Raw genomic sequence first — 24,788 nt, forward strand, 5'->3', positions numbered from 1 at the left:
CCCAAATATGGGTTGCATCCAACTCAGTTTTAGGCCACAATCACACCACAGATTTTAAAGCAATATCACCTCACTCCTACCAACCCTTGCCCAGCTGGGAGCAGAGTGAAGGACAGCTAGGTGGTCTGTAGCATTGCAGGGTGCTGGACTAGATTGACCCGCGGGGTTCCTTCAAATGCCACAATTCTGTGAAGCAGGTATACTCCAAGGCACTATGCATTTAAAACACTGTGATACCACTTTAAACATCTATGAGTCTCCCACAAAGAATCCTCAGAGATTTAGTTTAAGTGGTATGATACTGCTTTAAATGTATGGTACGAATGTGGCCTTAGGTAGAGCCGACGACTTGCAATCAACATCCCTACGCCAATCATGTCCATTAATTTGTGGGCCTACTCTGAGCAGATACTTCTCAAAAGGTTGAATCTTAGTCCTGAAACTGCTTGTTGTAACAAACGGACCTCTCCTCTTTTCCTTGCCCACAGTGTACAAAAACTTGTGGCATTGGCGTGAGGATGCGAGATGTCAAGTGTTACCAGGGGAAGGATCTCGTCCGGGGCTGTGACCCTCTCGTGAAGCCTGTTGGGAAACAGACGTGCGATCTTCAGCCTTGTCCAACTGAACCACCAGGTCAGGGGGAGATGGGTGTAGGGTTGCCGGACTTCCAGATCTGATCTGAAGTCTCCAGGCTTGCCTTCCCCCTCCAGGTGGCAGGGGGTGGGGCTTGAATCTCTTGGTGGGCAAGAGTGCCTTTTGACTGGCAGTGAATTGCTGGGTTTCTGTCAGGAGTCTTTTCCTAGCTTTAGCTGGAGATGCCAAGGTTCAAACCTAGGACCTTCTGCAAGTAAAGCACTTATCCTACCCTGTTCCTCTTTGAAATTCCTCAGAGAATTCCTTGGAGCACCTCCAAAAATTAAATGTCTGTGACTGCCCTGGGAAAACTAGCTCACTGTATTGAAAGTGAAGTTGTTTGGAGTTCTCTAGACAGGTGATGATTCCCACTTGCATTCCTCCATGCCACACCTGACCCCACTCACCTGTCTCTTGCAGATGACAGCTGCCAGGACCAAGCGGGGACCAACTGTGCTCTGGCCATCAAGGTGAACCTCTGCAGCCACTGGTATTACAGCAAAGCTTGTTGCAGGTCCTGTCGAGCTCCCCATTCCTAAGACAGGACTAAAGGGATCCAGTGGTTCTCCAGAGCATCCAGCGGGACACAGGAGCAGCCAGGTGCGAACTGGGACAGTTCCTGCCTGTCTGCCTACCCATTATGCCACAACATGGAGAGTAAGAGATGGAGGTCCTGTAATCCAAGAGACCTCCTTCACCTCCCCCCTCCCTCCTGGGTTCCGGAAAAGGAGGGACACATGGTTACATTTGCTACTACTGTAGATCAGAACCCCCCCACTCCATGAGGAAAGTCGCGTTTTGTTTTGTTTTTAAAAAAGACGTCATGAATATTTCCCCCCTTTTAGTTCTTGTTTTCCAATGGCTATGTTGTCTTTGAACTTTTGTGCCTCCCCTTCATCTCCTTTGCAATTTGAACAGAATTAGAATAGCCCTTTCATCCCTGGCCCTTGGGAGCACTCTTTCCACTTTCTAATTTTACACACAGGTTTGCATCGCGGGGCGCCCTGACCTGACCTGCTTAGCATCAGGTGAGGCACTCCATCTGGAGCTGCTGAGAAAGAGATTCTGACACACTGCTGTAATGACTGAAACACCGTGGTTTGTTCTCCAGCTTACCGTTTTGCAGGGTGGACATACGTTCCATCCAGTTAAAATGCAGGGATCAGCCATCCATCCATCTTGGCCCTCCCCTTAGGTAAAGGAACTTCCTTTCAGAAATGCATTGTTGCCAAGCACCACATGCCTGTTTTATCCCTGAGATAGAAATCTCCTGCCATCTCCTGCTAGGTGATGTCAGTGGCCCATCTAGTCCAACATCCTGTTCTCACAGTGGCCAACCAGATGCCTGCAGGTGCAACAGCAACTCCCCCCACTCAGCATTTCCAGAAGCTAGTATTCAGAGGCATACCACCTCAGACAGTGGAGGTAGAGCTAAGAAGAGCTTTGCTGGGTAAGGCCACCTAGTCCATTCTAACAGTGACTGCCCAGATGCCTCAATGGGAAGCCCACAAGCAGGAGCCAGGCGAATCAGCACTCTCCCTATTTGCAACTCTCATCAACTGGTATCCACAGTGGAAAAAGAGCAGAGCCATCAGGGTTGGTGGCCACTGATCCTCTTCTCCACCATAAATTAATCTTCTTTTAAAGCCATCCTAGTTGCTGGTCCTCACTGATGCCAACAGGTTACATTCTAGATTTCTAAACACACAAACAGCACCACCAGGACTGACCCCATTGTAATTAAAACACAATCTCTCTCTCTCTCTCTCTCTCTCTCTCTCTCTCTCTCTCTGCCTCTTCCTCTCTCTTTGACTTCATCCTCTTGTAAGCTGTCCCTTTCCCTTCTATTTTCAATACTATTCCCCAGCAGCTCAGCACTTAAGGAGCAGAACTTAACGCTCCCCAGGCGACTCTAAGCCAAAAAGCCCATTAGATATAATATGTAGGTGTCTACGTTTTCAGAGATTTTTTTATTTTATTTTATTGTGTAATCAAATCCCAGACCGTGTAGTCCTTTAATTAAAAGAAAAGACATAAAGCCAACAATAGTTGTAGAGTAACGAAAACATAACAGCAGCACTTTATATCACAAAGAGAGTCACGCTCTCTCTCTCTCTTTTTAAAAGATAAATAAAGAAATAAGTATATTTGTTTACAAACAGTGAACTTTATCCCTGTAACCACAGAAACTGTACCCATTAAGTATATTTTAAAATAAAAGTTGTCATATTTATAGTGCCAGCTTGATGTCTTCATGGTGTTTGGCCCTTTTTGCTTTGGACATTGTGGTTTAAAAGAACAATGAGGAGAATGAATGTTGCACCCTACCCCCCCCCCCCACAACAAATACTAGAATCTGGGATCTCTGGATTCTAGGGACATTAAGGTGGCATCATATTATGTGTCCGTTCAGCTGCAGTTCATCTTCTGCCAAAAATGACATCATTCATCTCACTGTCTGTTGTGGCGAAATCACGCAACTTCCGTAATTTATATAACTGATCACATGAATAGAAGGACGCTGACCTCTTCCTCCACCTTGCTTATGAATCATAATGGGAGAACACTCCCTGGTTTTAGACTGCATATGCATATGCCTTGTACCAAGTACACCCTGACTAGAAGCAGCTCTCCAGGGTCTTGGATAGGACGTCTGCCCCATTGCCTGATCACTGACTGAACCTGGGGCCTGAACCCGGGGCCATCCACATTCTGGTTGGAATGACTGACTGCATCATTCAGTCACTTCCAATATAGTGTGGTAGCAATTGTGCCCTCTGATAAGATGATCCTTTGCATCTATGTGCATGTCCTGCTTATAGTGCCTCGTGGAGAAATTGAGCTCCGTTGAAATAGAGTGATGTTTCTTTTTGCACTAAAAGGATGTATTCCATGAGCCTTAGCTAGCAGATATTTTGCAAACGGTGGTCCAGAAAACTTCCTTCTCGGAAGGAAGGAAGGAAGGAAGGAAGGAAGGTGAAATTTTCAGATTGCCATATTGTGCACCACATAGAATACCGATAATCCTACTCAAGGAGATCCAATGAAAATAATTTACATGACTAAGTTAGCAGGCTAACTTAAATCGGGACGGGCCATCATTCAGTGGTAAAGCATTGGCTCTGCATGTTAAAGGACCCTGATCCAGTCCCTGGCAGCATTTGCAGAGAGGACTGAGAATGCCCCCTGCCTGAAACCCTGGAGAGCTGCTGCCATTCTGTGTAAACAATACTGAGCTACATGGACCAATAGTCTGATTCATTACTTTCAATGGACCCACTCTTAAATAAAACAGGTGTCATGAAAAAGAGCACACTTCTCCCTCGAGAACAAAGTCAAAGATAGGTTTATTTTTTTAAAAGTTTTTGTTCTTAAGAGTCCAGAAGGCCTGTACAAGATAACCACAAGGCAAAATGAATGAAAATCCATGAAATATTTCAATTAATTTCAAAGATATACAATGAAGGGCCATGGGGTTGGGGTGGGGAGATGAGCACGGAGTAAATAATAGGAAGATAATAAACACAACCACAATTTTAATGCAACAAATGGCTTTTTTTTCTTTTTGAAAATAAAAATGCCATCGAAAAAAGTGCAAGTTTTAAGAAGAGTTGTACAAAATTTACCCAGAGTTCTGTAGAAGTAGCTGCAATTACATCAGATCACTTCAAAGACTGAGCACAGCAAAATGGAAACTTGTCATACAGGACATGGCCTAGGATAGTGAGAGACAGGCCCGTGCAGGGGGTGGGGTGGAGTGGAGTGGGTAGCCGGGTACACTTGTCCTGAGTCTCAGGGGGCTAAGCTGGCTGGGGGCGCCACCAGGGAACAGCTGCTTTTTTGTCTGAGTTTATAACTTTATCCTAACAAGACTAGCCCCTGGGCCTCAGACAAACTCTACACCGGTCTGTTGAATGTTGTCACAAACTGGATGGCTGTGGGGGCAGGCAATGGGTGTGGGGGGAAGACACCAAGCAGTAACAGAATTGGCATGTCCATTGATATAATAATACCCATTGACATAAAATACCAATGTTTCTAGTCAATGTTGCAGAAAGATATTTTGCACTTTGGACAACCATCCACACCCGCCCCTTCAGGTTGTGTACATCCATCTCTATAAAGTTCCACAACCTTGAAGGCTTTGAACCCCAAACCACCAATTGGAATGTTAGTCCCTTGAACGTTGCAAAGTTATTCCTGGGTGGAGTTTTACAAGTCCAGGAAACGGATGACATTGCTAACGGTCTCCATCTTTGTGCTTTCAAACCGGAAGTGCTTGTGAAGCAAGATCCTTTGCTCATTTGGAAGGACTGAGGTGACCTGCTTTAATTTTGACTGAAAGGCCACAAGTTGGTCCCAGTGTTCTAGGGCACACCCACACCATACAATTAAGCCACTCTCAAGCCAATATAATAGTTGGCGGGGGTCCTGTTTGTTCAGGATGCTGAGAGTTGCTAGGAGGCCCCTCGTGGAGATACAAGGACTGCAGATCAGTGGCAGAGCATCCGCTTTGCATGCAGAAGGTCCCAGGTTCAATCCCCAGGTAGATCTGGGAGGGACTCATGCCTGAAATCCTGGAGCGCCACAGCCAGACAATACTGAGTTAAGTGACTGGGTAGAAGGTAGCCTCCTATGTTCCAACTATTCCCAGCATCCTTTAACAAGCTACCCTACAAGAATTCTTTGTGGGGGAGCCATAGCTGTTAAAAGAGCTATAGAAGTGCTTTAAGTATATGGTGTGGTTGTGATCTTAGGCTATGATGAGAGCGTTCAGATGAGAGCAAAGTTTTTTTTTTATGAGTGTTTTCGGATGAGAGCAACTACAGAGGACCATAGGAATTAAGACTCTTCAGGCTCACAGCATGAAATTTTGCCAAGCTGGGCATTATTTTCAAGGAAGTAGGCCGAGGCAAGATGGATGTCTTCTCACTTAATTATTTTAAATCTCATTATTTATTTTAAATAAATATTTTAAAAAATTATTTGATTTAAATCTCTTGGTTCAATCCCGAACCATTGGCAGGGTCTCTCTATAATATTTAATATAATATTGATTGAAGCTGTTTCAAGGGTGCACTTTTAGCTATAATGCAGTCCAAATGTTTGTTTGAACGAAACAGTTCTTTGCCATCTTCCACAAATTGCCGAGTGTCCAGAAGACAAGGCCCAATACACTAGCTACTTCTTTTGCCTGTGCTCCGCGTGAAATGAATGTTTCTTGAACTCATGTATGAGCAATGTGCTTTAATTCAAGATGCCCCACCCCATGGAATTAGAAAAGAAATCCAGATGGAGCTCATTATGTGAATGGCTGTTGACTGAACCTGGTTTCCTTGCCTTTTGCTGAAATTATCTGCAGTCTTGCTATTCTCCCCTTACAGATTCAATGTAACAAGGGGCTCCCTGCATTGAAGCATGCATCTCTGGGAGGGTTCCTGAAATTTTGGATAGGGGCAAGTCGATGTAATATCCTGCAGAGCAAGAACATGGTCACATAATGGCAGATCTTCCCTAAAATAGTTTTGCTTTTATTAGAAACATGAACTTGACCCCGTATAAGGTTGTCTGTCCAAACAAGATTACATGATCAGCTACTCCTCTGTCAATTCCTTGCAGAGGGGTGCTAGCATCAGGTGTTTATTACATTTTAAATCTGATCACATGTCCCATTCACGAGTGTTGAAACACGGTATTGAGTTGACAAGGGACATGAGTGGGAAGAACCAATCTGGGCATAAGGAGTAGCCATGGTACTGGAGTAATGCCACCACATTTTTCTCTATGGCTTGCATGACAGAGAGCCTGGCTTCAGCGATCCATGCTCTGATAAATCTCTGGGTTAGATTGCTGCAATGTGCAATATGTGGGCCTGACCTTGAAGACTGTTTGGGAACTGCAGCTAATGCAGAATAACGGGGGCAAATAGAAAACCTTAATAGACCTGTTCTGGCTGGCTGTGCAGACCTGTCAATCTTCATTTCCCATCATTTTCCCACTCTTAAATTCAGTTCTCCACATTTCCACATCATCAGCACTCCAGTGCAAAATTCTTATACCATACACATATGTGTATGCGGTTTTTCCTAACATATATATTGTTGCTAAGGAATTTCTCCCAATATAATGCATTTTCACAGACAGATACATTTTTATATGCACACTTTACCCTAGTATATGCATTTTTGGACATTGGCTGGAGAACTGCATTGCAAAATTCAGAGAAGTGCAAATTTCAAAGGATAGCTGTGTTTTGGGCTGTGCATCATGTTGGAAATTGCAGATTGGCTAGGTTTGCCTTAAAATGCAAACTGAGTGCAACAGCTGCACACTCCTAGACTGAGGTGAATGGAGCAGTGCCCCCATTGGTGCAAACAGGCCAGCCTCCACAACCTATAGGACTACATCTGACCCTCCCGCCCCACCTCTGATGTAGAACAATGGTGCTAAGCAAGACAATAATAATAGATCTCCCCGTTTTCTTTAAAGATGGGAGCACACCAAAGTCAAAAGTGCTAAAATGGTATGGTTGAATCAGATGTGGAGAGCCTTTGGCCCTCCAGATGTTGCTGAACCACAACTCCCATCAGCCCCAGCAAGCATGCCCAGAGACCCCAAGGGATGATGGGAGTTGTAGTTCAGAAACTTCTGGAGGGCCAAAGATTCCTCTCACCAGGACTGGAAAACTCAATCCATTAACTGACAAAATACGGGTTCTTCTTCTTTTCATTCATGGCAATATCCAGAGGTCATTTCTTTAGAAGTCCCTGCTTACTCCCTGGGAGGTGGTGGGTCCTAATGAGGTGAGGTTATTTGCCAGGTGGTTGGGTGGCATTTGTGGCTTGTTATTTAGTAAAAAATAAAATAAAGGCAAGATTGAATTTGTCTCCAGCCAAGGTCCTAGAAGACATCTGAAATGTTGTCACAGGAAGGCAGGCAACAACCGCACATCACCCAGTCAGAAAATAAAGGAGGGCACAGCGGCAATTCAGCATGAAGCATGGGGTTGCCCTAGAGCTCCCCCCCCTCCACCATAGCCTTGTACTTGCAGACTTTCATGACAGCAAATGAAAAGGGGGGAAATCTAACTCTTACAAAAGGATGCCCTGTATCAAAATCTTCTCATATACAGTGGTACCTCGGGTTACAGACGCTTCAGGTTACAGACTCCGCTAACCCAGAAATAGTGCTTCAGGTTAAGAACTTGGCTTCAGGATGAGAACAGGAATTTTGCTCCGGCGGCGTGGCAGCAGCAGGAGGCCCCATTAGCTAAAGTGGTGCTTCAGGTTAAGAACAGTTTCAGGTTAAATGCGGACCTCCAGAACGAATTAAGTACTTAACCCGAGGTACCACTGTATCTATATATATCTATCTATATATATACAGTGACACCTCGTGTTATGTACCATCCCCCTTATAAATGCTGCAGGTTACGCACTCTGCTAACCTGGAAGTAGATGCCCCTTGTTGTGACCTTTGCCCTGGGATGCGAGCAGAAGTCGCGCTCCAGTGGCGCGGCCGTAGTGGGAGGCACCATTAGAGAAAGTGCGCCTCATGTTATGAGCGGTTTCCTGTTACAAACAGACTTCCAGAACGGATTAAGTACGTAACACGAGGTACCGCTGTATGTATCTATCTATATCTATCTATAGCTATATATAGATATAAAAGAAACTATTGTCAACACTAAACTTTAGAAAACCTATATGCACCCATCAAATCTATTAATTCTCCCTCCTCCCCTTTATACAGTGCATTATTTAATAGGTATATAGATAATTATCCATCGTTAACATATAAATACATTCATCATTTTTAAAAGACTCTCTGTGGGTATTTTTTTTTTTGTCCTGTAAAAGAGTGACGCCATGTTATTATTTTTAAGCCACAAGGGTATTTAGGGAAGGGGGAGGGGAAACACCCTTTCACAGAACCAAAGAATTAGAGAGGTGGAAGAGACTCAAAGGATCATCTGGTCCAACCCCTTACAATGCAGGAATCAGCAGGATATGTATGCCACCAACGTTACCCACCGTCGAGCTGCGGGTGACGGCTGCTGGCACTCATTAGACATCCGTGCTGATGCTGCGGCTGCGGGAGAAAGCCTCCCGCATGGCTGAGAGGCGGTTGGGGTTGAGGGCCTGGAGGCCACTCATGTTGAGGGGCAGCTCCAGGTCTTCCTGGCTGATGGCCTTGTAGTTGATGAGGTCGCCCCCATTCTGGACCTCCTCCTCCTCTTCCTCCTCCTCCTCCTCTGGCTCCTGGAGGAAGAAGGTGGGCGGCTCATAGTGTGAGCAGTTGGGGCATACTGTCCGGCACTGGGATTGCTTCTTGTAGGGGGAGGAGGAAGATCGGTACAAGGATGGGCCGTTCGTCAGAGCCACGTTGCGGTTGCAGTGGAGAGGCGGGATGTGGGAATCCATGCCAAAGTCTGGTTCATCTCCGTCCTCTTCGGACTCCTCCTTCTTGCAGCAGTAATACTGGGGGAGGCAAAGGGGGGAAGAGGCAGGGATTTGATGAGAAGGTGGCTGTACGTCTCACCATGTCTCCCTTTCAGGTTGACATTGATGCTTTCCCACGACATCCACAAAAACTCCAAGCAAGCACATCGCTCCTGCTGCCCATGCTCAAAGAATTCTGGGAGCTGTAGTTTGTTAACGTTTGGTGGGAATTGTAACTACAGGTCCTAGAATTATTTGAAGGAAAGAATGAACTTTGAATGTGCTTTAAATGTATATTGTGTACACAGCAGTAATAACAATAACGATAATAATAATAATAATAATAATAATAATAATAATAATATTTTTTATCCCACTTTTCCCCCACACTGGGGCTCAATGTGGCTTACACAAACTAAAACAACGGAGATAAAATGCAAAAAAAAGTTAAAAACATATAGAAGAAAATAATTTAAAAGTAATTAAATTCTAATAGAATCTAAACAATATAAAAACAACTCTATCAAAATACAGATAGCAAAAATAGCACAGCACTATTATTAGCCCTTAAAAAAGCAGTCAGTTCTTAAAGGCCTGTTGGAATAAAACAATCTTCACCTGCCAGTGGAAGGAGAGCAAAGAAGGAGCTCGCCTGGCTTCTCAAGGGAAGGAATTCCAAGAAGGCCCTTTCCTGCATCCCCACCAAGGTGGGTCTGAACAAAGGGCTACTCAGAGCTCAGGCGGGTTTGTATGGGAGAATACATTCCTGCAGAGAGCCTGGGCCTAAGCCTTGAAGCACTATTATACCCCTTTAAACAGCCATGCCCCCCCCCCCACTCCAAGAATCCTAAGAAATGTAGTTTGATAAGGTTACTGACAGTTGTTAGGAGATTCCCCTCTTCCCCTCACAGCTACAGTTCCCTGGAAAGATCATTACACCATCCTGAAATTCATAGCTCTGTGGTCACCTGTTGCTTCACCCACCTTTGCCTCTTCTCCTTTAAAACCCCTTCTCCCCGCAGACTTTTATAATTGAAATACCTGAAGCCTACAATAGCAGAGAACTGCTATGATACACAGTAATATGACAGTCGCTAATATTCCGCCTGTGATGACCACAGTCCCGGCTGTCATTCGACCTCTTCTCCATTAACACCCTGGAAGACACAAGAGGTGTAAAGAGTTAGGAGCCAGACGTTCAGGCAACAGAGTAGTTACTGCAGCTTGAGGCCAGAGTAGTGGCCTCAGTGATTGGGGTAGCGGTGAGATTTTCCGACGGCGTGTGCCTGGATCTCTGCACAGGGTACAACTCTCAGGCCATGTGCCCTCCACCCTTCATTTCCTCTGTGTTATGTTTTCCTCCCTCTGTCCCAGCACTAGAACTCCTGGACTTCCAATCAAGCTGAATGCGGGAAATTTCAAGACAGATAAAAGAAATGACTCTCCTTCATTGAAAGCTTTGAAGCAGAGGTTGGATGGCCATCTGTAACGGATGCTTTAGTTGAGTTTCCTGCATTGCATGGGGTTGCGCTAGATGACCCTTCCAACGTCCCTTCCAACTCTACAGTTCTATGATTCTACGACTTCTTCATGCAGAACACAAGTTAAACTGTGGAACTCCCTCCCACAGTAGGCAGTGATGGCCACCAACTTGGATGGCTTCCAAAGAGGGCAATGGCTGTGCTCTGCCTCCACGCTTGGAGGCAGAAATGCTTCAGCTGCTGGAAACTACAGGAGGGGACAGTGCTTTTGTGCTCAGGTCTTGCTTGGGGACTTCCCATAATGAGTATCAGGTTGACTCCTGTGAAACCAGGATACTGGACTAGATGGGCCATTGGTCTGATCTAGCAGGGCTCTTCTCATGTCTTTATGACCAAAAAAACCTCATGGAGCAGGGAGTACAAGGGTGAGGGAGCTCTGGGTGCAGTGAGGTTTTTACATGTAAGTCTTCTCCAGCCTGCCGTGGTACAGTCCAAGCCAGGCTGTGCCATATGATAACAATTGCGCCCACGTTCCAGTGGTTGAAAGCTGGGCAGCCCCACCTATCTGTCAGAATTGGCCTGGCAACCAGATCCTGTTCCCCATCAATAAAAATAATAAAAATCACAGCTAGTACAGTATAGTGGCTAAAGTGACCTGGGAGAGACCAGTTCAAATCCCTTCTTGGCCACTGGATGCCCTTGGTCACAGCTATTGCCTCTCATCCTAACCTGCCAGGGTTGTTGTGGGGATTAAATGAGGAGAACCATGTTTGCCCACTTGAGCTCCTTGGAGGAAAAAGTGGGCTATAAATGCAACCAACCGACCAACCAACTGACCAATCAATCAATCAATCAATCAATCACTCAAACCACTGACAGAGTAGAGGAAGCTTCTGTTGTTCCTTGGTGGCAGAGCCTCAGAATAAGAAGGGGTCTCTTTCATCCTTTTAATTTTCAAGCAGAGGATGCCAAGCTCTTTCCCCACAGACACAACCTTTCTAAATCTGTGCAGACGGTGGCGAAGCTCTGCAGAAACACCCGCCGGTGCCTCCAGCCCACCTTGCAGTGCCAGCTGGCTGGAATCTGCGACAGCTAACGAACCCGTTAGACAGGCACTCTGGAACTTGGAGGCCTCTGTAAGAGGCCGCCTTGCAAGCAGGTGTACGGGAAAGGAGGTGGCCCCATGGGGAGTGAGGGAGCCAGGCCCATGCTCTTCTCGGCTTTATTTTGGATTTTATTCAGGGCTCTGCACCTCCTCTCAGACTTGAATGCCACATCAGGCAGATGCTACATGCAGGAGAAAAGATGCCTCCCCTTTATCCAAGAACAATATCTGGCACTCTCAGACACAGATATACATTGCAAGCTGCCTATTCTCGAGTCAGATCATTGGCCCATCTAGCTGAGTATTGTCAACGCTGACCGGCAGCAACTCTTCCGGGCTTCAGGTAGGGGGCCTTGCCCAGTCCTTCCTGAAGATTGAACCCGGGAGTTCCTGTGTGAAGAGCAAACATTCCATCGCTTGAGCATTCATAGTAAACGTATCTTAAGGCTTCTCCTCTGTTCAGCAGTTGGCATCTGCTTAATCTCTTCCCAGGTGGAGTTGTGCAGACCTTGCGATGTAGGACAATCATGGAGCTGGGATACTTTTGCTGGGTCTCGATGAGTGTCTGCAGCCGCCTCAGCATCCTCATCGCCCTCCAGTGCAGGCACCTGTAGTATTGCTGCTACTTGGAATCTGTTCCTCTGCTTCTTTTTCCTGTTCATAATCAGTGCTAGCTGGTGTGACAGTAGAAGGCAGACCTGGCCTATTGTATATCAATTCAGGAAAGTACATGAGGTCTTGTGTCTCTTCCTCTCACTGCCCAGAAAAAACATTTTACTGTTCACTGTGCTCATCAAAATGAACCACTCTTCTTGCACTAACCTTTCCTACTTCTAAGTCCATAACTCTGTAACCTTTGCCTCCAGAAGTATATCTTAGCATAGTTTCTCATTCTACCCTGGAGTTCAGCTTGCTTATTCTCTTTGGGTATATAGGCAATGCTGCCAAATATATGCCTGTGTGATAGGTTAAGTACACTTCCATGTCAAAGCTCAAAAGGTGTGCATGCTGCCTCCGCAGTCTGTTCTGGAGATACCCTGCAGTGGCTACTGCAGCTCCCCACATGCATTTGAGGAGGCCAGCATCACTCAGCATGCATCAGGTCATCTCCATAAACTCTGTATCAGCTACTGAGCTCTGTTGTGGGGTGTGACTAAGACTCCTCCCATGTGTAATGGCTTCCTCTTCCAGGAGGGTTCTCATGTGCTTTGAAGTAAACTCACCACTGTTGTCGTTCATGAGAGTTGTAGTTTCCCTCTGCAACTTGTTGCTCACCATGGCGAGGTACTTTCTGAACATATCCACTGTCTCACTTTTCTCCCTGAGGAGGTACAGAACACAGTATCCTGAAAAGTCATCTAGAAAAAATAAAACGTACTCATTTTTCCCTAGCAAGGGAACACTCAGTGGACCACATACATCACTATAGACTACATCAAGCACTCTGGTGCTTCTTTGTTGAGTATATAAGGGGTGAGGGGGAAACGGTTTAACACTTTTCTCAGTTAGGCAACTTACGCACTTCATTGCAGTTGGTGCACTCTGGAATACCTTCTCCCCTCTTGCAAGCTCCTTGCATTTCAGTTCCCTAATGGCTTGTGGCCAAGCCTTCTGTGCCAGAGCTCTGGGTCTGCTTCAGACTTCTGAGGTTCTGTGATATTAGTCACCATCTCCGGTCACCTGGCATCTTCAGTCTTCAAACTGCACACAGAAACCATTTTTTTTCTGTCCAAGGTGGATACATTGAACATGCTGCAATTCAAACAGGACCTGTTCCACAGGATTCTCTCTCAGTAGATTGCTTAGCTTGCAGTTTGAGGTTCCTGCACCTGCACCACATATTGTTATGGTTTTGCCATCTGCAGCTTGGGTATTGCCATCCACTGATGGGTCAATATTGTTAATGCCTCCAAAGATTTACACACACACACGTTAGTAGATTAATCATCTACTTGATTTTGTTTACAGTTAGATTCTTCTCTTGCAAACAAAGGCCCTTTTCTTTTCTTTGCTCCCCTTACTTTGGCTTGCTTGCTTAAATGCAGGGGCTCTTCCTGAATTGGGGCATCACACACAAAAATCTGGAAATGTGACCTTCTTTGCTGTATTTGAAGCAAACAGTTTTTCTGAGTGTAGCCTTGGCTCTCCTTTGGGACTGAGACGCATAGTTTGTCTTGTATCCCTGGCTGGGAAGCTTGCTCTCCTCTCCACACTTTTCTCTCTCAGGTGCTCAGTCACATCTGCTAGCCTTAGGTTTGGCTCGTCATCCATGAGAGTTTTGAAATTTAGGTCCTAGTGACCTCAAGAAATAGCAAACTTTCTGTTCCTCATCCATTTTGTATTGTTTAGATTCCAGCTTTTCAATAATGGTTAGGAACTCTGTCATGTGACTATCACAATCCTTCTTGGCTTCAAGTTTTAATTTAAATAGATTTCTCACCCAGGCATGATGGGAACCCCTTGCTTGTGAATCCAAGTGCTTTTTGCAACTTTTCAAGCACCTGAGCAGCTGTATCATCTCTTTTTGTGTGAACCATTTGGGTCTCTGAAATACTATCCAGAATGATAGGCACCATCAATTTATTCTTTTGTTCCCACTCCTTTGAGGCTTTGTCCTCACTAGGTTTCGCTTTCTCAATACATTATAAAATAGCTTTCATATCATGTTTGGCTTCTAATTGTCTTTTCCATTGGATGAAATTGCTTCGTGTAAGCTTAGGTAATTTGAGACTTTCCTCAACAATGGAATTCCTGCTATCCAGTTTAGAAAAATCAAAAATGGAAAAATTCCCAAAAAGGTGGGGGGGGGGAGAGAAAGGAAAAATATTCCAAAATAAAAATAGGGAAAATCACAAAAAAATAAAACATTCTCAAAATCTCCAAAAGTAAAATAAAATTATTTAATCCTCTTTGCTAACCCCCCCCCCCAAAAAGCACCGAGGAGAATAAGAATCCTTTAGTATAACTGCTTTGCATTAGAGGAGTAGATAGACAAATGAGGGGTGAGTTTATCCACTCACAATAGAAACAAAGCAAACAAAAGATTGCCTGGAAAAGCTTCTCCTTCACCTTGAGGCTAAGAAATACAATCTCTCTGAGTGCACTTTAAAATCAAGCCTAAAAAATCACCCAAAAAGGTCAAAAGTCTCTGCAAAATGCTTTCACAACTCTGGGATTTATTCTCACTCTGGGCCACCATAACCTTATGCTGGGAAATAACTGGGGAAGACCAGGTTAACCCTGAAGTCCCACATGTGTAAAGGTAAAGGTAAAGGGACCCCTGACCATTAGGTCCAGTCGTGACCGACTGTGGGGTTGCAGCGCTCATCTCGCTTTATTGGCCGAGGGAGCTGGCATACAGCTTCCGAGTCATGTGACCAGCATGACTAAGCCACTTCTGGCGAACCAGAGCAGCTCACGGAAACGCCATTTACCTTCCCGCCGGAGCGGTACCTATTTATCTACTTGCACTTTGACGTGCTTTCGAACTGCTAGGTTGGCAGGAGCAGGGACTGAGCAACAGGAGCTCACCCCGTCGCAGGGATTCAAGCTGCCGTCCTTCTGATCGGCAAGTCCTAGGCTCTGTGGTTTAACCCACAGCACCACCTGCGTCCCTTCCCACATGTGTAGGAAACTGCAAAAGAAAAAAATGGCTGACTGCCTTTATTCAAAAAAGTGCAGGGCTTGACTCACCCTTTTGCCAACAGCTGCTGCCCCCCAGCCACAAAGTTTAAAACAGAAGTAGGTGCAGCTTTTGCAAAGTGCAGGAAATACAGGTTTTTAGATTTTTAACTATCCCAGTATGAAGCACTGACAAAGTGCTCCCCCACTTCTACCCCTCTCAGAATGAATAGACAACAACCTTAAGTAAGTTGAAATGCTTTACTTACAGTAATCAGAGGTCTCACTCATGCATTGTTCAATGTTACAGCAGAAACAACAGAGGCAAAGTATTCTTGGTTACAAAATATAGAAGTTGGTCTCAAGCACGCAATCTGAGTCTGAAGCCCCAACCTCAGATGTCTGCTCAGTTACATGGTTAAAGAGAGAGAGAGAAAGAGACAGATAGTGAGAGAAAAGAACAGGAAACAACCATTACTTTCGAAGGTGAGGGGACATAACCTAACCAAGCATTTTCTAGCAAATTACAGCACTGTGGTCCTTAATCTCTTCATTTACTAACCAGCACAGATATTCATTGTTAGGTTTGACTTAAAAATCTACCACAATCCTAAATCCTGATTCTGTCTTCTGCAACATAAGTTACTCCTCCCAGTTTGGTGTCCTCTGCAAATTTGATGAGCATCCCCTCAATATCTTCAGCCAATATGTTTGTAAAGACATTGAACAACGGGCCCAGGACAGAAACCTGCGGCACCCCACTTGTCAGTTTTCTCCTGGATGATGAAGAACCATTAGTGAGCACTCTTTGGGTTCGGTAAGTCAACCAGGTACAAACCCACCTAACAGTTACCACATCCAGACCACATTCTACCAGCATCTCTGCAAGAATATCATGTGGGACTTTGTCAAAAGCATTAATGAAATCAAGATATCTAGTCCCCTAAATGTTCCCCTTGTGCCTACTTCCCAAAGCCCAGTAAGCTTCTGCCCAGCTTAGGATGCTCACATGCGCAACATTGTTTCCTCCCCCCCCCCCCCCATCACTCTGACAAGCTGGCACCTCTGGCTCCAACTGTTTCCTTATGAAAAATTTCACTGCACACTACTGCAAGATACACTACATCCATAGCATTTCCCCAAGCTTGAAATACTATAAAAAAGGAAAGAAATGAGATTAATTAGCTGTGAGGTGCTTTTGAGAAATCCATCTTATATCTTAGTAATCACAACATTCTTTTCTAAGTGCTCACAGACCAACTGTTTAATTATTTGTTATGGGACCTTTCCTGATAATGACATCAAGCTGACCGGTCAGAAGTTACCCGAGTCTTCTCCACCCACCCCTTTTTAGAAGATGGGGACATTTGCCTGCCTCCAGTATGCAGGGACCTCACCTGTTCTCCAAGAATTCTCAAAGATTACAGATTGAGGCTCTGAAAATACACCTGAACGCTCCTTTAGCACCCTTGCGTGCTGCTCATCAGGCCCTACTTCATTTAAAGTAGCTAGGTGTCTCCTTGCTTCCTCTTGGGCTGCAGCTCCCTCCTAGCATCTTTTATTCTGCTATCAGCAGGTTGAGCCTGAAGACAGAGGCAAGGTAGGTGTTGAGCAGCTCCGTCTTTTCTGTCATCCAATAGCATTTCTCCATCTTCTCCATGCAGAGGACCTACCACTTGCTTGTTCTTCCTCTTGCTGAAAACATAAGCTAAGAAACCTTTTAAATATTTTCTTTCTTTACCTCTCTTGCAAGACTGAGCTCATTCTGAGCTATGGCCTGCCCAACATTCACCCTGCAACTATTGGCTACTCATGTTATACCTCTCACTTTCCTTTTTTTGCTGGAATTGCCTCTGTATCATGAAACCCAGGAGGACATGATCACTTAATCCCAATTTTCCTTGACCTTCGTCAGTCAATTCCTCCCTGTTGGTGAAGACCAGGTCCAAGATAGATGATCCCCTTTGTTGCTTTTTCCACCTTATGGGAAAAGAATTTGTCAGCAAGGCAATGGAGGAATGGGTTGGACTTTACAGTCTTGGCAGAGTTTGAGTCCCAGCAGATATCCAAGTAGTTCGATTCTCCCTTGACTATTCTACTCTCAATTTGCCTTTCATGTTCCAGGTCATGGAGTATATACAACTTCCTTTACATAGAATGCTGCTACTCTTCCCTTCCTGTTTGATCTATTCCTTTTCTTCCAGGACAGTCCACTCTGCTCTATCAAGACATTCCTCATCTTGCCTTGAAGCTCGAAGTGTAGATGGGACTCATTATTTTTTTGGGTGAAGTTGTTGAACTTTCAGCTGATGTCTCTCCATTTGCCAGTCCCACCCAAAAGGCAAACTCTTCATCAAGTCAATCCTTTGGGACAGCGGCGGCGAGCGAAGAAAAAGGGGCTCCTACAGGCACTGCCACGGTTGCAGAGGCAGTGATGCAAATAAATTGGGGGGGATCGAACCACCCCCTTTCCCTGGTGCATCTGCCAGAGCGGTGCACAGAAGCAAGACTCCACAAGGGCACATGCGCAGAAGGGCTGCCTTGCATTGCTGCTACCACCACGGTTGGCCATGAGGAGCTCTGAGGCACCAGACAGAAGCCTCTCATCTCTTTGGGTCAGAGGGCGAAAACACAGAGAGGTAACCCGAGTGTGTGTGTGACTGTCAAGGCCTCCTCCTCCTCCTCCTCCTCCTCAGCTCAAGGAGACGGCCTCATTCTTTCCCTCCATTCACAGGTATAATGGCTGCAGTGGAGCGAGGAGGAGGGGAAAAAAGGGAAGTGGGAGGCAGGCTGGCACTACCCACATGTGGGCCAAGTCTCCTTCACTGCCCAGATCCTGAGGTGCTGCTTCTGAAAACCTTCCGAGGAGGCAGAGGGCGCACCTCATGTCAGATGGGAGAGGGTGGCAGCCTGGCGTTGTGTGGACCCAATGCACCGAGTGAGGGGTGGTGGTAGAAGGAGCCTCCAGCTTCACTTTGCCTCAGAGGCAAGAAGCGACCTCGCCCTCCCGAGCGGAGAGGAAAGGAGAGGAGAGGCAATAGCCGTCGCCACAAGCCATGTGTCAGCGCTCCTCACTAACCACCGCTCTGCCCCTCTTCACTCCCTCTCTTGCAAGCACTCCCCCTTGTTGAGCTTTTTCTGGAAACCCCCCCCCCCCAAAAAAAATTAAGCCTTTGAGGATTTCAAAAGCATTTTTAAAAATTGCCCTACTTGCAATATGTTCAGGTTTTCTGGACGTTTTGTCAATTTAGCAAAAATCAGCCTGGATGCCATTTTTCAGCCCGATTCCTGGATGTGTCTGGGAAAACTAGGATGTATGGCAACCCTAAGATCGACAGGCCTCAAATTTCTGTACCTTCTCTTCCAGTAAGTAAGGCAACCAGGTTGTCCTTTCTGCAGGTGTATTTTAGCACATTCTCAGGCAGGAAGACAAACATGGCACAGGTGTTGCAGGTTACTGCAGCAGCTCCTTCGCTGTCCTGTCTTGGTCCTACAAACACAATGAGACAGCACTCTGGACCTCCCCCTCAAATCCCCCTCTGTTTCTGGTCATGAGCTCCCAGAGGCTGCTGTCAGCTAAACAGATGGGGCCCCCAGCAGGTTGCCAAAGCTGAATGTGGCCTTCAGGCTGAAAAAAATCTTTGTCGGCTCTGAAATATACTCCATCCATCCTCTGTAAGAGGTCTATCCTCCGTGAGGGGAGCAGAATGCATGGCTCCCTTTGATGAACGGGGCAAGTATTTTGCAGCCACTAGGCCAAATTCCCTCCCAGACAACCTTTCGAAGGTCACACACCAGTCGGGGGGGGGGCAGGGGTAAAAGTGGGCAGAGATTCAAATGTTCATTGATTGACTCACACTCACATCTCCCCCTCTGCACACCATCCCTGGAAGCAAGAGGCACCATGAGATATTAAGCACACTCAAAAACACTCAAGGGTCATCCAAAGCAAGACTGTGAGTGGTGTGGCCACACAGTACCGGGACCACACAGAGAGGCCCCAAGGGCCACCACATTCAGCCCGTATCCGGGCCTGGTGTCTTACATCTCTGATTTCCCATGTTGCATTGATTTTGAAGATGAGAATTACCTAGGGCAAGGACAAGGTACACAGAGAAAGGCCTGTACTATCTAAGCTGTCTATTTTTGTGAGGATTTTTTAAATTATTTTTTATTTTAAAAAAAAGCCTGGCCTGCTGTACGAAGCAAAATAAAAAGCAGAAAGCTGAGCCTGAAGTGAGTTTAACTGCAGCGCTGGGCAGAGAAGGAGCCCCTATTTGTCAAGACGTCTTCCAAAGAAAATAAATCTCTATTGTACATTGAGCTTCTGAATCTCAGAAATGGAGAAAGCAGATCTCCTTTTGTTTCTTTTTATGTCTGTCTCTTTGGAGAGGCAGTCATGGGGTGGGGGGGGGGATCACGATTGATTGGTATCTCTGAGCACCTATTTGTTGGGGTTGTTGCGGGTTCATTGAACCCAAACATTTCAAAAAATCTCTCGCACCCAAGGGAATTAGTCTTCTTTCTGTCCTTTGAGGAGGTTCTCGTCTGCTCCAAACAGGAGCCGGCCCTACTGTTAAACAGAGTGAGGGAGTTGCTTCAGGTGGTGGACGATGTAGGGCGGAGACTGGGAGTGAGGTTTTGGAGGGTAGGGAAGTGGGCATGCCTCAGAGCCTGTCCCGCACACTTACTAAGCTGTCTTTTGGTGTGATGGAGGATACAGTACCTCAGGACCCAAATATTTGAAGGAGACACTCTCATAACATTTGCCACCTGGAGCCGTGCATTCAGCAGGAGATGACCTGTTGGTGGTGCCACCACTGGTTGCTGCTTGGTCAGTGTGGACCCATGACAGGGCCTTCTCAGAGAAGGTCCTCCATTTTTGAATATCTTCCCCACTGCAGTGAATCTGCCTCCTCATTATTGACATTCATAAGATAATTTAAAACATCCCCACCAGAGGCATACTTATGGTCCCTTGAGTCCTTGGGAAGAGCTGTATTGATGGTCCCCCCCAAAGGGGGGGAAATCACTTCTTTGCACTTGGGCATTGCAGGTGGCCCAACACCAGCCCCAGATGTGTGTTTAGCAGGGCGAGGAGTGACTGGGACTGGCAGCTGGAAGCCCATGCCATGCTTCCCTTCCTCAATGCAGCTGTGCTCAAGGCAGGAGCAGCTTGGAGGTGCAACTGCTGGGGGCAAGGAAGTGGCAGCTCTGGGGCTCACACCTAAGCATGACTTTCTTTGGCCAGCTGCCTCCTGCCAGCCCTCATATAGCCATGTGCTTTGCCCCATGGAGCACATGGGTCTGGCCTGGCCCCTCTGACAGACGCTGCAGTGCACCTTTGCACTTTGACAGCTCCCGTTACCATGCCCTGAGGGCCCTCTTGGCCAAGAAGAAGAAGAAGAAGAGTTTGGATTTGATATCCCGCCTTTCACTCCCCTTCAGGAGTCTCAAAGCGGCTAACATTCTCCTTTCCCTTCCTCCCCCACAACAAACACTCTGTGAGGTGAGTGGGGCTGAGAGACTTCAAAGAAGTGTGACTGGCCCAAGGTCACCCAGCAGCTGCATGTGGAGGAGCGGAGACGCGAACCCGGTTTCCCAGATTACGAGACTACCACTCTTAACCACTACACCACACTACACCACAAGGGGAATAAGGAAAGGCTTCCCCCTTGAGTTGGGAGAGAAGGGAGCGGACACTCGGTTGTCCATGGAGGCAGCACCTTTCTCTGTTTGCTCCCTCAGTAAACTCTTGAGGAGAACTTGGACAAAGTAATGAGGGGACTCAACTACATTAGTCAAGAAACAACATTTTGAGTGCATTATAAACATGCAACACCAGATGGCGCCAGAGAGCAAATAAAATGTCTAAGAAATTTTCCATAGAGGTTTTTTCCCCTTTTGTTATAACGATTTAATTTCTGACTTATTTATAGCGGCTTTTTCCTGTGTGTAGATTCACCCAGGGTTAGGAGCAAGGTGACATCCTCACCTTTCACTCTGTCATCACCCCAAGTGCCCCTTTGCTTTCAGAAGCACCTTTGACTTAAAAAATAAAAACAGGGAAGAAGGGCAGAGGCACTGGCTTTGCCCCACTTAGAGGGTGCAAATAGTCGCTGGAGTGGCGACCATCACTAAGCGGCAAGGAAAAGGAGAAACTTGGTAAGGCAAAGAGTTGCCCTGGAGGAGCAAGCAGCTCTAAGAAGACGAAGGCTAGCTGCACACACCTAGACCTGTGCCAGCCTGGCCAACCCCTACAGAGGCCCCTGATTCCCATTCACCCTGCCAGTCAATGGCTGAAAGATCCTGTTCCTGGCAAGCCCTGAAATTAGTAACTACGAGGGTATGTGATTACCTTTAAATGCTTTTAGTTATTCTAAATGGTTTTCAAATATTTTCAGCGTGTTTCCCCCCTTTAGAATTGTATTGTTGCAACTTTTTAATGTTTGCTGCCCTGGACTCCTTTAAAAGGAAGAGAAGGATATGTATTTCTTCCTATACACATAAAAATGTAAGGCTGTCATCGTGTAAGCCACCATTGGAGGACTTGCAGTGTCTCATCAGAACCCTGGATTTGCATGAAGCCATAGCAGGGAAGTGGAACAAAAGAAGTGGCAGGTATAAAATGGGCAGTTTTAAGCCAGAGCAGCGGGTTTAAATAAAGCAGGGATGAAGGCACACTAAGGAGTTTTGAGAGGATGGGGGTTTGGTTGAGGAGCAAAGGGAGGGGTGGGGTTTGGCAAGAGGTGAGCAATGTGATCAGGTGTGGCAGCCCCTAATTCTTTCTTTCTTTCTTTCTTTCTTTCTTTCTTTCTTTCTTTCTTTCTTTCTTTCTTTGATTCAACCATCAGTACTGGGGTGTGTGGGAGGGGAGAAGAGGCATCACTGTCTCATTTGCCCCAGGCAGCAAAGTGTATTGGGTTAGCCACAGCTCCAGAAACAAAACAACCCAGTGACATTGTTAAAATCCCAAGAGCGCCCCTCACTCCAATGTAGTGTTTTTAAGGGGAAGACTATGGCATCGCAAGAGAGCAGCTGCTTGGCATGCAGAAGGTCCAGTTTCAATCCCCAGCAAGCAGCTCTAGGTAAGTCTACCAGAAACCCTGCCGGAAAGTCTGGAGAGCTGCTGCCAGTCAGTGTGGACAACACTGAAACAAATGGAACAAAGGTTTGGTTCAGTATTAAGCAGCTTTCTGTATTTTGGGCTTCTGTCTGGATATTGTAGGGCAGGGTTGGCCAATTCCCAAGAGACTACTCTCAGAGTTAAAAACTGGCAGTGATCTACCCTCTTTTTAGTGGTTCAGGACAAAGTTGTTGAACTTTTTTTTTAGGGAGGGGGAAAGCCACATTTTTAGGGGTGCAGGGCAAAAACAATGAGCTTTTTTTAGGGGAGCCAAACTTGTCGAGCTTCTTTGGGGGGAGCCAGTGATCTACCACAGACATCCAGTGATCTACCCGGTAGATAACGATCTACCTGTTGGACGTGCCTGTTGTAGGGAACTGGATGCCAGCAGCCAGACTAGATGGGACTTGATCCAGCAAGGAAATTTTTCTCTACGAGCTTCTGCATCACACAGAGCTCTGTGTTAATGCAGGTTTGAGCTGGGGAGGAGGGGAAGTGTTTTCACAGCCCGAATGACAGAAAATATAATCAACTCCTTTTCTGATTAACCTCCCTCTCAAGATAAGGGAATAAAACAGTTAAGCATGTCTCAGGACTCTTGCAGAGTTTTAAGTGTGGGGATTGAGAGAAAGAAAGGTGTGTGGAGGGAAGGATTTTAGCAACATATTTATTGCACATGCATGTGTGTGTGTGTGTGTGTGTGTGTGTGTATGCCTAGCTTGAAACTCTCCAGGGCATGAGAGAGAGAGAGAAATTAAGAACACAAACCATTCAGCACATGGAAGCCCAAAAGCAGAACAGTTCCTGTCTAGACTTTTCCTTTTTCCTCCCCCCACCCCTCCTCCCACATTTGCTCCTAATTCCATGCTCTGCAGGCTTTGGGAATCGCCATCTATTTAGTAATAAATATACCTGGTCAGACTGCCAGGTCTCAGGGCGAGAGCCAATAAAGCAACTCCTCAGAGTAGACCTGTTGAAACTGACAGGCTCCAGTTACTTAAGTGTATCTCTTGCATTAATGGGCTCCCTTATATTTTAACGGTCAGCATTTTAATGTGGTTGCTTTTCTACATGTTTAATTGCAGATAGATGCATTTTCATTATTTGTTTTGTTCCTGTGATTTTGCTTTTGTTTAGGAGGTGTCAAAAGTGGTATATTATTTATTATTATTATTATTATTATTATTATTATTATTATTAGCAATTTGAATGGGTCCATTCAGAGCATGACTACCCATAGAGTTCAATCCTGAAAAGTTCAGGAAACAGACTAAAGTCACATTTTTATTTATAAAAACCTAACACCTCGGAATAAAATCATTAAACTGTTGAAAACATCCACACCGCACATTTAAAGAATCCTGGGAACTGTTGTTGTTGTTGTTGTTGTTGTTGTTGTTAATTATTATTATTATTATTCTGGGAACCACAGCCTGTTAAGTATAAACTACAGCTCCAAGTATTTCTTTTTAGGAGAAGGGGGGAGAAAGAGCCATGTGCTTTTAATGTAAAGTGTAAATAGGTAAAGGTAAAGGGACCCCTGACCGTTAAGTACAGTCGCGGACAACTCTGGGATTGCGGTGCTCATCTTGCTTTATTGGCCGAGGGAGCCGGTGTACAGCTTCCGGGTCATGTGGCCAGCATGACTGAGCCGCGGTACCTGTTTATCTACTTTCACTTTGGCGTGCATTCAAACTGCTAGGTTGGCAGGAACAGTGTAAATAGAAGCCCCTAAATTTTCTGGGTGGGGTCAGAAGGGTGTTTTCTGATTGCCTTGATAGTTATTCCCCAAAGGTTCCTGATTGCCTTGTTAGTTATTCCCCAAAGGTTCCTGGAGGGCATTCCTGAGAGTGGGATGGCTCCTCCCATCCTCCCATCCCATCCAATGGAAGAGGCAGGGTTCTTGAAGATGCTCCTTGTGTGAGGGGCCACCCCACTCTCCCAGGACAGGCCCTGGGCGTACTCTATGAGCTACACAGAGCTCAGCTTTAGATCCTTTTTCACTTTACCTTCATTTTGCTTTTATACTTCTCCAACTCAACTTCAACTGCTTCCCTCTTTTCTTCCCACCTTCAGCCTTCCTTAACCGGGAATGGGGGAATTAGCACTGGCCACAGCAGGGGAGGGATTAGTAGGCACACAGAGGCAGCAATGGGCCTTTTCATGCTCTACAGGTGAGGAGAAAAACAAAAGCATGGCAGGAGAGCAAAGCTGATCATGCCTACCTGTGATCAGTGCGCTGTCTTGCCAAAACAAGCAGACCAGCAGCACCCCCATCCTTCTCCAGGTGTGGAGGGGACTGCAGCAGCGCCCTTTTTGCCACAGAAGGACCATGAAGCCTCAAGAAAACAGGTGGGGCGAGCCTGGAGTGCACCCACCTG

General features: G+C 46.0%; 2 protein-coding genes across 10 annotated transcripts in view; one reads left to right on the top strand and one right to left on the bottom strand.

The window, feature by feature from the left end:
* ADAMTSL2 (ADAMTS like 2) overlaps window positions 1–2,874 on the top strand; it is a 38,850-nt gene extending 35,976 nt beyond the window's left edge. For all 7 annotated transcript variants that reach the window (XM_083722125.1, XM_083722126.1, XM_083722130.1 and 4 more), the window contains 2 exons: window positions 489–633; window positions 1,054–2,874. In XM_083722125.1, the coding sequence (XP_083578251.1) occupies window positions 489–633; window positions 1,054–1,172 (264 nt within the window). In that variant the 3' untranslated portion in view covers window positions 1,173–2,874. The remainder of the gene's footprint in view (window positions 1–488; window positions 634–1,053) is intronic.
* Window positions 2,875–3,963: 1,089 nt separating this feature from the next.
* The window catches only part of FAM163B (family with sequence similarity 163 member B), a 49,483-nt gene continuing 28,658 nt past the window's right edge, over window positions 3,964–24,788 (bottom strand). For 2 of the 3 annotated variants that reach the window (XM_083722637.1, XM_083722636.1), the window contains exons 2-4: window positions 12,884–12,981; window positions 10,116–10,231; window positions 3,964–9,113 (exon numbers count right to left, since the gene is read on the bottom strand). In XM_083722637.1, coding sequence (XP_083578763.1) covers window positions 8,700–9,113; window positions 10,116–10,208 — 507 coding nt within the window. In that variant the 5' untranslated portion in view covers window positions 10,209–10,231; window positions 12,884–12,981 and the 3' untranslated portion in view covers window positions 3,964–8,699. The remainder of the gene's footprint in view (window positions 9,114–10,115; window positions 10,232–12,883; window positions 12,982–24,788) is intronic. The other variant, XM_083722638.1, reaches the window with a different exon arrangement.

This window comes from Podarcis gaigeae, assembly GCF_964106915.1.
Source record: "Podarcis gaigeae genome assembly, chromosome: Z".
NCBI classification, from domain to species: Eukaryota; Metazoa; Chordata; class Lepidosauria; order Squamata; family Lacertidae; genus Podarcis; species Podarcis gaigeae.